Below are 16263 nucleotides of genomic sequence, written 5' to 3' on the forward strand. Positions count from 1 at the left end.
ATATTTTCAAAATCTACACAATACACATGCACTATACCTATATCTATTTCATTAAAAAACACACATAAGAGAACTTCAATTTAAATTTCAACAGATTTGAAAACACTTGATGTGCTGAGTTGGGAAACAAAATGCTGCTTTTTAATGAAAGACATGGAGAAAAGACAAAAAGCCATCACTGAGTTTTCTGTTTTATTGATATACACTACTTTAGAGCCTACAGTATGATGCAAGGTATTCCCTTTGAATAATTTCAAAAAGCACTGCAGTCTTAAAAATTACAAAAATTTTAACATACAAAATATACAAGAAATGACGATACAAGGCTCGGTAAACATCAGCTAAACCTGTATTTCCCTTTTATTTTACAAAACACGTGTGCGAGTATGTATATATATATTATATACATATACATATATATGTATATACATATATATATATATATATATATATACATACATGTATATGTATATATATATATACATACACATGTATATGTATATGTATGTGTATATATATACATATGTACACATATATATATATTATATATATATATACACACATACATATATATACATATACATATATATATATGTATCCGACACTCATACATGTCCCCAACCTTTTAGGAATGACATCCATTTCAAAGTATCAAAAATAGAGTTGTACAGTCTCTGTTGCTTTTCCATAATGTAAAATGGGAACATATTGTTCGGTCTTTGGTTGTGACAGATGAGGAGAACGGCAGCCAGAGTTTACTGTCAATGCTGGTTTTGTTTCATTTTTTGTTGAATCAAGTCTTTCAAGCTGCAGAACCAGCTTTAGATGCAAAAAAAGGCGTTCTTCTTCGTCCCACCCAACACTCAATGTCCATCCTGTACCCCCCCCCCAAAAAAACCCCAAACAAACAAACAAACAAAAAAATAATAATAATAGTTACCGACTTATGTCTTAGTCATGGAAAAAAGAAAAAAACCCAGAACAGCATACAGACACACTGACAAACTGGTTTTCAAACAAGAGTTAAGGCATCCTAATAGTTTACATAGTGACATGATACTCTCACTATCTGAATGTTTTTTTTCTTTCCGCTCTGTGAAGTTCATAAGCAACATGACAAATAGTTTATAATCTCAATTTTTAATGTCATATCTCACATTTGCTGCTGTTATAGTTTGCATAGCCTAAATACAAGTGTGTGCTTCTGTTGTTGAAAGTAGAACTCTTAAAATTCCTGTCTTCTGTACAGCATATTTGGTACAAACACTAACCATCCATCCAAACACACACACACACACACACGCATACATCTACACAACTGAACTTATCAAGATGCTCGCACTGCGTCCTTGACAAGGCAGATTGGCTAATGGACAACTCCAGGATGCTAACAGGATCAATCAAGCATCTACAACAAGTGTACAGTCTACTTCTATAGGCATCAAGGTCTTTTTTTTGTTTTTTTCTCTCCTCATTTTTAAAGGCATTAGGCAGAATTGTAATGCATAGCAGAATCATTTTCACCTGGAAACTGACTTCACACTGTCATAAGCAACACTCCTCAGCTCTCACATGCAGGAGCATCATTGTCGAGCTTAAGGCAAAAAAAAAAAAAGCCAATGGAAACATCAATGCCTGAAACCTGCCTGAATACACTCTGTTTTCCTCTGTGCTGTGTTGTTATTGCTGCCATACAGGCACTGCATATCTTTCATAAATATGGAAACAAGTGTTTGATTGTGAACAGCAAACATTGGAAGTTCATCCAGATGTTGTTCTCTAGACTTTGGGATTTTTTTTTACCTTGTTCATTGAAGAGAGGGGGACAATACATTAATGCAATATATAAACATGTATAAAATACTTTCAAAACTTTTATCAGATCCCATTATATGTCATACCATCACAGGTATGGTGGCTGTTAGGAATTCAAAGGCACACAAAGGCCCCTGGGAGATGTGGGGAGTTATTGCATGAAAAGAAATTTCAGAGGATTTATAAAAACACTTCTCTGTAACGTGGAAATAACGGGCATCTTCAAATATCTTTGAATGACAATTACCAACTCAGTCCTGAAACCCACTCATCCCTCATCAGGATTCATGAAATCATGCTTCCAAAACAAAATTATAGTCACACTCAAAGCCAGCTGTGCAAAACAACAACAAAAAAGCTTTAGCTACCATTCAAAGCTGCTAAGTGTTAATAAGGCATTTGTTCAACTTGAAGAAGATCAAAAATGCAGAAGAGAGAGAGGAGGGGATTACAGATATCTACAAAGCTGCAAGGTTACTAAAAGTTGTGGAATGTTGCAGGTTGCAGATCCCAGACCAGCACCACAAAAGCGGGTCCTCCCTGCCAGGCCCCTGCACTCCAGACCTGAATGGTTTTATCATCTAAAAGGGAGAAAAAGAAGGAGCGGACAGTGACATCATCATTGAGCCAAGAGCCAAAAACTGGGAAAGACTGGCAAGTTCAGCCAAATGTTCAAATTCAGTTTGTTTTAGTTTTTTTTTTAAGTATCACAAAGTCTGGTCATCCAATTTTACAGCTAATAATCAATTTTTTTATCTCCACCTTCCAAGTGTAAAACATTACTGTGTTTTGTGAAAGCATATTAACTTTCAATAACAATGTATAGATTTTTAATTAATTGTTTACATGCAAATATTCATAGCAGGCCAATGTTGGATACTACAGGGTCCGTGATAAATCTAAATTTAATTTTATTAAATTATTAGATTTTATGCATATAGTCGAGTGTTCTTCTATGAGACTATGAACATTTCCTAAAATTAATTTTTAAAAATTGCAATATATCACCTTGTTTTAATTGCAATATATGATAATGCACTAAATCTTAACCTGTGCATCACAATAAAAAAATCTTGCCAAAACACAACTCTACTCTCTCAAAGTAACCCAGACTGTTTCGTAGAGTTTTACTATCCTGGTGTTTGGGGGGGAAAAGTTCCCTCTTTTACTTTAGAGAAGTGAAAGTTTAGTATCCCAGCCCTGGCTTCCTGTGAGAGCACTGTGCACTCCTGAGTTTCTCTTTATGTCTCAATACGTCTTTAATCATGATGCTGGTGAAAAGGGGATGACAACACACGTTATTGTATTGTCTCCACTACAGAGAGTTATTCAAACAGCCAGTGCTCCATAGTCATGGGGAGCTGATTGGTTAGGAAGACAGTGGTGCTTTGAGAGGGCGGGTCATCTTATTCTCCAACCATTTCATCCTCGCTGACACATTCTCCTGCTCAGCTTTCTCTTTAATCTGTGTGAAGATTCTGTATCTAGAACTGAGAACTGTATCTCTAACTGAGGGAAATAGTTTGAAATGAAATCAGAGGAGACAATGAGAGTGTCTTCTTGTCAGGCTGGTGGTCTCGCAGGTCTGTCCGTATTTGTTTCTTTGACTACAGTCTTCCTTGTCGAGTGCTGCCTTCTTGTCCCATCACACACAGGACCAGCACCTGGAGAAGCACCAGGTTCCGGGCTCAGAGTTGGAGCTGTGGGGTTGCAGGGTCAGGAGCTGAAGGGGGCGTTTCATGACCTAAATGCTGCATCTGCATGGGCTGGGCTATGATTGGTTGTGTGCTGATGGAGGACCATGAGTGCTTGGGGACTGGGACATGTCTCTGCCGATGATCTCATTCACTGTGAAGACAGAAACAAAGAGAAAAACATGGATTATGACTAAGGCTGGGTATGGTTTAAACAGTTACAACACTAGTAGCACCTTTAAATGATACCTAGCATGTTATAAAGATGGACTAGGACCTCCAAGTTTCAGGCACGCACTGTAATTGCGACAACCCGCTGAAAAATATAATTTCTTCATGAAGTTTGGAATTGAAACAAAACAAAGGAATTTAAGCTATCAAAAACTGAAATGGTTGTCACATTGAAAATGGTTGCTCAGGCTCTCCCTCTTGTCAACTTATATTTATTGACGTGAATCTCAAGTAATACAATTACATGAAAATATCTGTTGAATTTGCACAAGATAGACGCCTCACTACCATATGCTGTGAAGGAGAAGAAAAGAGCATTTGATCAGCTCTAATCATGGCTGCCACTTAGATAGTTTGGGAATATTTTACTTAGTTTGGAAAAAAGATGACCCACAGCTGTGAAACCAATAAGGTGTTGTCTTGAAATGCTACTGTACAGTTTGAAATCCACCAGATGTCACTGTGCATGGTGAGTTTGTAGCCCCAAAGCTTCAGTAGGCTTCACTTGTGGAAATGAAGTTAAAAAGAAGTACATATTTATGGCCATCAGAGGACAGTGTTGCTCCATGCTGAACTCCTCACAAGACCAAAATCTCAAATTCAAAACCAGCCGAGAGCTCAAAGTGGAAAAACTCAAACAAACTGGCAGACCCAAAGGTCACAACGTGAGATATAATCACTCCTCACATAATAAATAAGAGAAACCATTCTATTCACTAAAATGTGCCACTTCTGACCTTTGTCTCAGTCCAAGAAAACGTTACCAGTTACCGCAGCACGTTGACTCCTATAAACACAATCGGCCGTGGGCTTTGTAAGCATCACAAATGTTCTGTGTGAAACCAATCAGTTGTTAAAAACAGGTTGTGGAGCACAGCTGGGTTAATTACTCCTTCGACTTAGTTGCTGCCTGTTTTTAAATAAAAAACGGAGAACTCTTTCTCTGTGCTGCCGCCTGTTTTCCAGCCAGCGTGTGTGATTGTTTTACATCTGCTGCCTCCATTCAGTATTCACACTGGGACCACAAGAGACACAGCGGGGAGCTAGTAAAAAAGTGCAGCCGTGAAGTAAATCAACTTGAAATACTTTGACGTGGTGAGGAAGACACGGGGACACAAGACTGTTTGGTAAAATTCATGGAAAATGTGATGTGAAGGCTTTATTTTTCCACTGTAACCATATGGGGTTGGTAAGGTTTGTCCCATGATTTCCCCATGTGATTTCTCAGTGTTTTAAAGGTGACAGGTCAGGAACAGGCTTGGCAAACTGGTTTTTGAGAGGATGGTTAGGATGGTTATACGTATACTTGTCTGAACATGACAGCTCTTCTCCTCAACCTAACTCTGTCCACTTGTACTGTAAAATCACACATTCCACAGGCCATATAAACACATGTTTTACTGTAACTCTTTAACAGCAAGGGGGTGACTCAGTCAATGATGAAAAAATGAACCTCGCCGAGTGTTTCATGAGCAAAAAGAAACCATATTTAAATTTGATGACACACAGAGTAACATGAACGCTGTTAAAGAAAAAAATGTGTTCATCAACTTTTATCAATTCAGGCAAATATAATCATCATATAATTGCACCCATTAAGCACATCATTTTACTCTGTTTTAATTTGAATGTCTTGGTGCACATTCTGTTTTATTTGTGTTTTCTGCTGCTTGCTTTTGTGTCTGGCCACCATCACTCACATCATCCTGTTAGCGTGGGAGGCTCTTCCTTTCCCATGTCAACCATGTTCTCACACACACACACACACACACACACACACACACACACAGAGATGTGACTACACTGTGACTATCAAAGCAAACATTTACCTTTGTATACACAACTCTGAGGTACAATATACAACAAGTTGGCCAGTTTATCGATTTTGTCACACAATTCCATCAGTGAAATAAAACTGTGATGGAGGGCTACGGATCTCCTTTAAAGGCCGTGACCTTTCAAAAGACAAGTGATACAATTGCGCGCCAAATAAACAGCACCTCACTTCTGTTAAAGGAGCATCAGAGCAGCTGTGTCGGTTAAATGGAAAAGCTAGTACAGTAACTGGGCTTCTTTTGTCCAGCCAGTTTAGTGAAACGTAGCAAAACATGTATTAGAGATTTCATTCTGTCATCATATATATTTCACTTTGTTTAATACAAAACAAACAATGCGTCTACACTTATCTTTCAAAACTTACCATGGTCTGTATAAGGCTCTAATTTAACCACGAATAAATGTAATGACTAGGTTAATCACAGAGTGATGTTTACGGACCTGTCATGGCCTCGTTCACAGCTGAAATGTTATGTGGTAAACTCTAGCTCTGTTGATTCAAGGGAGTGAATCTGCACTAACACCACAGGAATATGAGCAACATGGTGCGAAGCGCGACAGACCGACATCAAGTGGGCGTCTGCAGAAAACATATCACTTTCCGCTGTGCTGTTCACATTGTTTGCAGAGGCAAACATTAACCTATCGACTGATAAATAAGTCAGGAGAGACACCGAGGGCAGTTAGCATGAAAACTGAAAACACATGACTCGATCATGTGCATCGTTACTCAAGTTTCTCTCAATTTGATTCACGCTTTCTTGCAAAAAAAAAAAAAATGCCAGAAGTGATTTCCCCACATAATGTGAAAATAAGATTTTTGTTAGGCTTCACTCTCGATATGACAGCTACGCTAGGTGTAAATTTGGACGACTTGATTTGGGGTCGTTCGAAGAAAGTTTGAACTTTTTTTGGAGGTGAATTTTCATCACATCTGGTCTTAAAACAGACAATGGAAAAGATAAGATATTATTATCGCTGGTTTTCTTTTGGAGAGAAGTTAGCATGCTTGGACTAAAGACAAAAATATAGAACACAAAAAATACTTTGGTAATCTTCAAAAGCAGATTAGTAAAAAGCGATATTTTAGATAAAACAAAGGTTATTTTCCCCATAACAGTAAGCAATAATCTATGCTTCAAATACATTCATTGAATCAAAGGTGGATCTGCAAACATCAATAATCCAGAAGTGAAAGAGAGGTTTGAGTAGATCGGCCTATGAAGAGTTTCATATGCTGATAGTGTTTTCTCAGTTTACTGGTATTGTTCATGACAGTGCAACAGAAAGCCGGTGATTCAGCGCTGTCTGTCATAGTAAATGTGGCTCTGAATGGCTCAGCCGGAGGGAGATCCTCTGCAGATGACTGGGAGGGGGGCTCCCTAGTCAAAATATACATCTGCAGTCAGCCGATTACAACGTACTACTACTGCTGCTCTCAGTGAGGCTTACATTAGAAGGATCCTTCTACTGTGTGCTGATGTGTGTTACATTTGGTTGAGATGGGAATAAATAAAAAAATAAAAGTCCTCTACTATTCATTATCTATACAACATGAAATAATGTTGGTTTGATAGCCGGGCAGTTCTTTCCACATTCTCCCTGCAGCCATTTATTAACACTGCGTCTTCTACTGTACTTGAGGCTTTAGGGTTCTTGAGCTATTTATCCATTACTTTTGACAAATTATTTTGTTTATCTATTGTTTTAGCTAACAACTGACTAACTAACTAACTAACTAACTAACCAACTAACTGTTCTGTACTATTTTTAGCCACCTTCCCTAATAGTTTGACATTATCATTTACTTTTGGCTTACTATTCGAAAACAGTAAGCAGTTCATTTTAAGTGACTGTTTTAACCATTTAATTTGTTTTCTTTTTATCCATTACTTTTAGCTAACTATTTCAACTTTTTATCCATTACTTTTAGCTAACTATTTTAACTTTTTATCCATTACTTTTAGCTAATTATTTTAACACTTTATCCATTACTTTTAGCTAACTATTCAAACCATTTATCTTTTATTCCTAGCTAACTATTTCAACTTTTTATCCATTACTTTAGCTAACTATTCAAACCATTTGTCTTTTATTCCTAGCTAAAACTTCAACTGTTTATCCATTACTTTTAGCTGACTAGTTTAACAGTTAAAAGTTACCCTTGGTTGGGAATGACTTCTTTCAATGTTTGTTTTTATTATACATGTCCATACTAATCTTTGGGACCAGGTTTCTCCACCACTTTCAATGGCAGTAGGTATCAGTAAGATTCAGGAACAGGACAGGGAGTTTGGGTTTTAATGTCACAGAAAATATACCTGAGAAAGGTACAACCATTAAAAACCCTCCAAAATGTGCTAGAATATTTCACACAGGTTTTGCAGCTTTTAAAAAAATAAATGGTTGCTTTAGAAACAAATGTTTTGACAAATCTATATATGCTGATTGAATTGTTGAATCTTCCTCGAATAAAGTTGAACATCTAGCAGAAGACCACTGAGGGGTAATCTCACGTCAAAAAAGGTATAATGAAAAGATTTCCACAGAGCAAAACAGAAGTGAAATAAGCAGATGGACGTTTAGTTCGATAAACGTGTCTTCTGTCGAAATGGAAAATGGGTAATTATCATAACCCTCTATGACACATTGAAAAAGTTCCCTGACCCAGGTTTAAAAAACATTACTCTGGCAGAGCAGCTTAAGCAAATAACTCAAAGACTGACTGATTCTTGAGTACAGCAAATGAAGACAACATGCCACAATGGAAAACATTTGTGCAAAAGGAACAGAAAAAGGCAAGACTTAGTTTGTCTGCAGGAGGGAATATCAAAGCACACAGTTTCCACTTGCAGGGCCCTGTAATGACATGCACACATCTTCACAAAGCCTCAGGTATGAGAGAAAACGTGAAGTGAAAATCCACAGAGCGATCACACACACATTGGAAATAGATGGTCAGTCAGTTGATGGAACTTGTATTGAGATCTTCCAGATCAGCTCAGTAAAGCTTTCTCTGGTTCACTCGTTTATCTGCCGCTGCTCTGTGATCCTCTTCTGTTTTATTTTAATTGTACTTTTGGAGTAAGTGAGTAAGTGAGTGAGTGGGTGGGTAAGGGAGAAGCTCTTTAAAAAGTCAGTTTCTCATAGTCACTAATTTCTGTGAATCATCGCTGGATTTCTCATTTGATTTGACGGTAAGTGATTCACAAGACTCTAGCTTTTGATCCGGAACAGAGAATAGTGGCTCCACTCAGCAGATGTCCACAGGACTGGGTTTTAGGGAGGAAACCACTGGAGCCCAAATGGCTGCCGGGGGAGATCAGCAAAGCTCATTACAATGGTCAAGAGTACATTACGATAGATCTTATCAGCAGAAAGCATGAAGCTGATGAATCTCTGGTGTCAAAACCATAATAACCCTAAAGGCCCCACACACTGCCGCCCTTTTGTCTGACGATTCTGTCGTCTCTCGTCGGACACAGTCAGGTGAAAAAAAGCAGTGAAACACACCGCCACAACCACAATTGTATGTGCCAGAATGCGGAGAAACCATAGAAGAAGTAGATAGAAGTAACCATGGAGATTAAAAACAAAGCGCACACAGCATTAAGCTTGTTATTCGTTTTGAGAAGACGTTTTGGAAAAGAAAGCTTCGCTGCAAAATGGTCGCTTCGGCTGAGCTGATTGTCGCGTTGTCTGCTCTCAGACTCGTTCTTGCCCGAAGATAGCTATAACTTCTTCTATGGTTTCTCCGTTACGTCATTTCCTGTTTTCATGTTTTGGATTACAGTCACGAGACTAGCTCCAACCGTTGTTAGGGAGACTTATTGCATCTCGCACAAGCACAAAACGTACAGGCTGCTGTGTAGTCGGCAGTCGTCGTGGCGATGTGTTTCACTGCTTTTTTTCACCCGACAGTGTGAGGGGCGGATACTATTAATTCGCTTATTAATAGTATCCGTCTCTCCCACACACCGCGCTAATTCGCTTGAGCACCGCCAATCAGATCCGCCCATAGCTAGCACACAGCCAATCAGAGGACCCGACGAGTCTACTGTCCCCACGGCCGACGCTCCCCGACTGAGCATGTCTAATCCTATACAGTCTATGGTCTAATCGGGGCCGACAGCTTCCACGCTTCCCAGACGCAGATGAACACGCCAAAACAGACACGTACCCGACGTCGTCCGACCACTCGGGACTGTCCCGGACGCCCAACCGGTGTGTTCCTGGCTCAAAGCTTTTCCTGCCATTTGATTGGTGGTGGTCGGGGCTGCTAATCCATCTATGATAATAGATTTGTTTTTTCACTTGAGCAGAAAATTGGTTGTTTCCTGTTCCTTTAGATTATAAAGCAGTATATTATACAGCAGTAGAGCTGCAACTAATCTCATAAACATCGGGACCATATTTTGGTTTCAGAAGTGCTCCGGTTTCTGTTTGTAATCCAAGTAATATTGACCAATCACATTTAGTGGAGGTAAACATTCCGTGTTTTAATGCAGAACACATCAATCGAAATTTAATCTTGAAACCCATTGGCAATCATCTGACGATGATCCAGCTTTTTTGTGGCTTAGCTAATTTAGCACTTGTGAAACAATCCAGACATTGTCTCTCAACTCCATTCTCAAGTCTCAAATTGCTAATCTAACCGTACACAATGTCTTGCACGCGAAAAAGCAGGCCTTGGCCCGGATATCCGCTATCCACTATCCAGATATTTGCTCACTACACCGGAACCCCAGAAATATCAGCTCTTAACCCCAGAGGCTAAATCCTCGTCATACCAACTACCGAGAGGCTCCAAGATTGTGCTGCAACTAACGGTTATTTTCGTCATAATTTTTTTTTTTGGTTTATAAAAAAAAAATCTTAAATGCTTATGTCTTCAAATAGCTTGTTATGCAAGTCCAAACTCCAAATATATTAAATTTACTTTCAAATAGGACAAAAAAGCAACAAATCCTCACATTTGAAAAGATGAAATTAAAGAATGTTGTTGTCTGAAAAAATGAATTATGTGATAATTTGATCATTTAAAACTCATTTATTCAGTCATTTGCTTTAAAAAACAACAACAAAAGCAGTACCGTCCACACTGCAGCTGAGGTGACTCAACAACGTAAAGCTATGACTGACGCACACACGGCTGTATACACACATTTCAACACCTGTACATTTAATAGGGGGAGGGAGATAAACATCACTACATTGTCAAGTCCTCACTTATGAGCCATGAGAAATGTGGTGACTAGTGGTTGGCTGACAAGCACAAATCAACACTGACTCTGAGGAAGAGCTGCCTCTCTGAACGCAACAAACTAAACCTTGAACTAAAGACAGCACTGTTCATTTTCACAATAATTCAGTGCATATTCTAAATCATGAACCACGTTATTATGTTGCTCTCATCCCCACGGAGGGATTTCCAGGCTTCCCCTCCTCCTGTCTAAAGAAAAAAGCAGCACTGGCAATGTCTCCAAACCAGGCTCCAGCCTCTGCCAAGACCTCTGCATTACACTCTCTAAGACCTTAATTGTATGGAAAGATGACACAGAAAGTCCGTTTCCACTTGTTTTAGGGGAAAAGACCAGCAAATGTTTGCCATTGTTTTTAACGAGCAGCAGCATTTGATGGAAACACATTTTCCTTCCACTGTTGTTTTTTCATGCCATCGAATCAAAAGCTCTGTTATTACTCTGTTATGGTTGGTTAATGGCAGCATGAAGCCTCTGACTAAATGGACCCATACACATGCTTGTGTACACAAACAGAAATGATGATCTATATCTGGTTGTTTCAAACAAATAATCACAGTTAAATTAACAACAGATATGTTTACATTTCTTCCTGGTTGTGTACACGCACATAAAAATATCAGAAGTTAATGGTTATGGAAAAAATTGTGTGCCTGATGCAATATCTCTCGTGGTGTGATGAATTCAGAGTTTCCTACTATTCAGTGCTTGTACTGTAAATGGTTTAGCTTTACACTGTTAATGTTGCTTGTTGATCTCTGTGATCGGCTATTGAATGACAATAAATGAGGCAGATGAAAAAAAAAAAGAAGAAGAAGAAAAAAAAAGGGGAAAAAAAGGGTGTGTTTAAATCGACTTTTCAGCCCTTTCCAAAGAAAAAAAATAAACTCAAGATCATTTACAAAGATAGCCAAAAACCAAAGGTCATTTCCAAGTTTAATTTCATGTTTAATTTAATTTGGGATACAACTGGAGTCGTATTTCTCGCCACCTGTCAAAGGTAAATCCAATATTTACTGGCATTTCTCTCCGGCATGTTCGGCCAAATCTTGAGAAAAAGTATTTTTTTGGGTTGCTAGATGTTCGCTTCTTCACCACTCACTTGGTGTAATCATTTACATCTCTCTGCCATTTTTCAACATTCAGGGAGCCCACAGTCAGCTTGTGGGCAGAGAGCAGCTGCCCATGAGTTGAAGGAGACTTAAAACTGAGGAGACTGGGATAGCGCTGTTGATTCTCAGTGGGATTGGCAGTGCTGCTGAGATACTTGTTATTCACTCTTAAATGCCAGGTGTTAAATAAGAGTATTGGTACCAGTGTCTTACCTTGCAGGGCAGCTGAATTCTTGCAATATCACGTGAGAATTGCTAGATCCCAGTTCACTTGAATATCTATGATTCAAGTTATGCGTTTGTTCAAAACAACAATGGCTGCTCCTAAAGAGGTTCATGCTGCTATAACATCAGTTATATCAAGACAAGCAAAGAACGCCACTGAAGGCTTCTTTCAATGGTAAATGGATGTTTTTACCCTTCTCTTGACTAGCTTCGACAGTCATTGATTGACACTGATAGACGGAGGGTTCATCAAATTGCATGCCAGGAAAATTGTTTTGACTGCGTTTGCCCTTGTCCAAATAGTTTTCAATGACAGCTTTTGAGATGGTTACGTGTAACAAACTAGCTTCATGAAGCAACTCATTTTTTACAACTGAGTTCTTGTCTGGATTAAAGAGACAAGACATACTATAATGTTAATTAGTAAGCTTTACAGGTGCTGGTTAGTTAATTTTGTTATCTTTAGAAAGAATAGCTTTTTCCCTGTAGACTGTAGCCTCAAACACAACATACTGTGCAGAGTGGGATTGATCTTCTCATCTAACTCTGCAACTAAGCAACTCACTGAAATATTGTTCTAATAGTTGCATAAAAATGTTGCTTAATAGATCTTTAAATTTAGAAAAAGCTGACTGTGTGTGTGCAGGCCTCTGAGTAATAATGATGTAAACTGAGAAATTAAAATGTCAGCAACATGGGAGGAACTATTGTGCCACACAATATGTGGTACCACAACATTTTTAGAACCTTAGAAGCTTTTGGACGTTTCTGTCTATTTCCACCATTTATGCCCTTGTAAAGATTAAAAAACAGAACAGTAAAAACATTCTAAAAAGATGTGATCACTGCACGTACAGTGCCTTGTATATTTGATTACATCTACAGGATAACCAGTGTCACACCCTGTGTGTATTTTTGTGTACCCATTTGTGTCATCATTGTGTCCGTGTCTCTCTTAAGGAGTGCAGGCGGCAGGGCTCGGCCTATTATTAACCCTCGCTGCCATGCTCGCAGTTTGAGGCAGCTGTGCATTTGGGCAGGGCAGGGCCAACAAAAGAGCAGCTTTTGTTGTGAACACACACTGTGCACACTGCCGACTCCCCAGTAACTGCTCACACGCACACACACACGCACACGCTTTCCCTTCCCCTCTATGCTCTGTAAACATAGAGATCATCACGTGCTGATTAATTACTTAAATGCACAGTTCGACAGCACAGGGGCTTCAGATTCTGTCACCATGACATCTGTAATCAGCATTGTAGGAGGGTCTGTTCTTCAAGCCACAAACACAAACGCTTACAGGGCTTTTGGCAAACCTGGCTGACAGTCTTGCTGGGGGATATTAATAATATAAAAACAGTAATATTATTCTAAGTCCATTACTCATCTATAACTGGTCATCCTTTAGTCCTGTAATAAAGGAAAAGTGAAACGCCTGTATGTGGTTGAGTTACTGACACGCCATGGTATCTTCGCCAAATGGGCCAAACACTGACCATGAAAAAACTGTCTTTGATGACATTTCGTGATGGCTAACCCAACCTTACTCTGTTCTGTTTTGATCCTGACATTAAAGCTGTAGAAATACACAAAGCTGCACATTTTAGCGACAGTCATGTCCCGTGCTGCTTTGTTGACAAGTTCCGTCTTTGCTTTTCCAGTTAATCGCCTTTATTAACATCTTTTCCTTTTTTCACTGCAGAATCTAATAAAAATAGAACCCTGCTGCCCATCTGCTGTGATTTCAATTAATGAATTAATGAATAGGATTTTTATATTAGGATTATGTCCAATTTCTCTGTAACTAAACGACTTAATTTGATCCATATGTACACAATAAAATATACAGTAAATACTGTAAAATCAATAGCACTAAATTAGTGAGTATACGCTTTACTTTAAGCTCAGATGCCAAGTACATTTCAGATTGAATGTCTCGGCTGAGTGACCCTGCAGTGGAGTTGGATCCTGACCTTGTCTGTCCATCTGTCTGTCAGTCTGTCTTCTCACCTCCTGTGTCTCCTGCTTTGCGCACACACATACTGTATGCTCGCACCTCCACAACATCAAACAGATACACACCAACACAATACCCCATCTAACACACACAAACACACACACACCAAGACACACATCTCAAGCATGCTCTGGTGTGCGTCACAAGAGCCATCTGCTTGCTAACCAGAGCAGTTTTCTACACGTTCACATTTGTATTTCCTCATGCCACTGACACAAGTCTGTGATTTTACTGCAGTAGTTCATTTCATGTATAATGATTGAATAATATGCAGAATGATTCAATCTCTGCTTTCTAAAGGTCAGAAGACTCTTTAAAACCACATTTTCCAAAACACATTGAATGTTTCTGCTAAAAGATGTATTTTATCAGGAAAAATAAAGTAGAGAACAAAAAACAGGCAGAGATAGAGTGAAACTGATAAGCTGAAGGGAATGATTCAACTTCTTTCTCCAGTGTCTGTTAAACGCTGACGTGTTGATGGCAGTTGCACTTAACTGCATATGTGAAGGCTGGTTTCCCCTGTTCTACCCACATTAATCAGCCAGTCACAGTGATTATATACACTGCTTTAAAATGTTAATTATGCGTAACGGCTCTGGAATATATTTGAGTGTGTGAACAGATTTAACAACTTCAAACAGTCATCATGTGTACATATATACAGTATGTGTTAGTGTGTATCCTTTATGCTGTATGAATCCAATGCTACATATGTGAGCATTTGTGCCCTTCATGACCCAACTGTCTGTCAAACTGGGGTGAATATGGACTACTTAAGAGAGTGTGACCTCCTAAAACTCGGAGCTGGGTGTATGTAAGCTTCACGTTGCTACTTCAAAACATGGCCTACAGAGCTGGGCTGGCACAGAAAGCTATTTTTAGCCACAGGCTCAAAGGGAGAGCTTACATTCCCGGCTGAACCGTGTCACTCACAAACTTTTCTCACACTTTTTTTTGTGTGAGTGCAGCAGCCAGCTACTTTCAGAGTGGCTAAGTCTGTCTCTGCGTCAGTGATGGGGAAAGGCCGACCAAATCTGACTTACAATTTTGCGTGAAAACATTGTGAGTAAACACATTTTCTGAGTGCACATGTGAGCCTGTAAGAAGGGAAGATAGAGAGTGAAACTTTTTTTCCCACACAGGTTACACATTTAAATGTGTGTTAGCGTGTGTGTATGCATAAGTATTATGCAGTGATGAACCACAGTGAAAGCGGTCTTTCACACATTATTGACAATGGCCCTGTGCTAATTAGGCTGACCCTTGCTAGCACACAATATCACACCTCCCTGACAGCCTCGCCAGTGTATTTATTAACCCTAAACCTTTAGGGCCCTCATTTGAATATGGCACTGGGGTAAACAAAACCCAGCGTGGCTCTGAGCAGCAGATAAGGAGGTCGATGATTTGAAATTGTTTAAACACACACACACATTTTAAGGAAAGAGTTCATGGATGACAGAAAAAAGCTGCTAAATGCATGCACTGACTTCACGGTCAATTGTTAAATCAACAAGCTCTCCTGAGCATGCTAATTACAGTTGTTAATGTACATATACACGCTCAACACACACAGGATGTAATTACTGCAGTAGCACACAACTGCAGTCCCTGTGTTCCAGCTAAATTTTTTGCAAGTACAGTAGCACAGAATGATGCAATCCTCTCCCCTCACCAGTTCCAAGAAGCCAAAGAACACAAAGTGTAATTCATCTCCAAACTGCTGCCAGAGATACAGAAGCTTAGCGGTTTTACAATTAGGCTCTTTAATATGATACTATAGTTATCAGTTCTATTGTGTCTATGTTACCCAATACTAAGTCACAGGACCCCTCACTAATGAACTTGTGTACACAACTGTGCGCCGCAAATAAGAGATGAAACGCTATCACCATTATCAGGCATCAAGGTTTCAGCCACTTGAAAATACAACAACTGGTGCTCTGTATTGTTTTACATCATCAGATACAAACTTATCTTGCGTGTGACATATTGTCGGGTAAATTTAATCCCTCAGCGGTCTCTTGTTTTAGACTGAAAATTAGATTGTTCACAGATGGGTG

General features: G+C 39.1%; 1 protein-coding gene across 1 annotated transcript in view; it reads right to left on the reverse strand.

The window, feature by feature from the left end:
* Positions 1–476: 476 nt before the first annotated feature.
* nfatc3a (nuclear factor of activated T cells 3a) overlaps positions 477–16263 on the reverse strand; it is a 67521-nt gene continuing 51734 nt past the window's right edge. The window contains exon 10 of the mRNA XM_059349219.1: positions 477–3663. Coding sequence (XP_059205202.1) covers positions 3587–3663 — 77 coding nt within the window. The 3' untranslated portion in view covers positions 477–3586. The remainder of the gene's footprint in view (positions 3664–16263) is intronic.

This window comes from Centropristis striata, chromosome 2, assembly GCF_030273125.1.
Source record: "Centropristis striata isolate RG_2023a ecotype Rhode Island chromosome 2, C.striata_1.0, whole genome shotgun sequence".
In the NCBI taxonomy this organism is placed as follows: Eukaryota; Metazoa; Chordata; class Actinopteri; order Perciformes; family Serranidae; genus Centropristis; species Centropristis striata.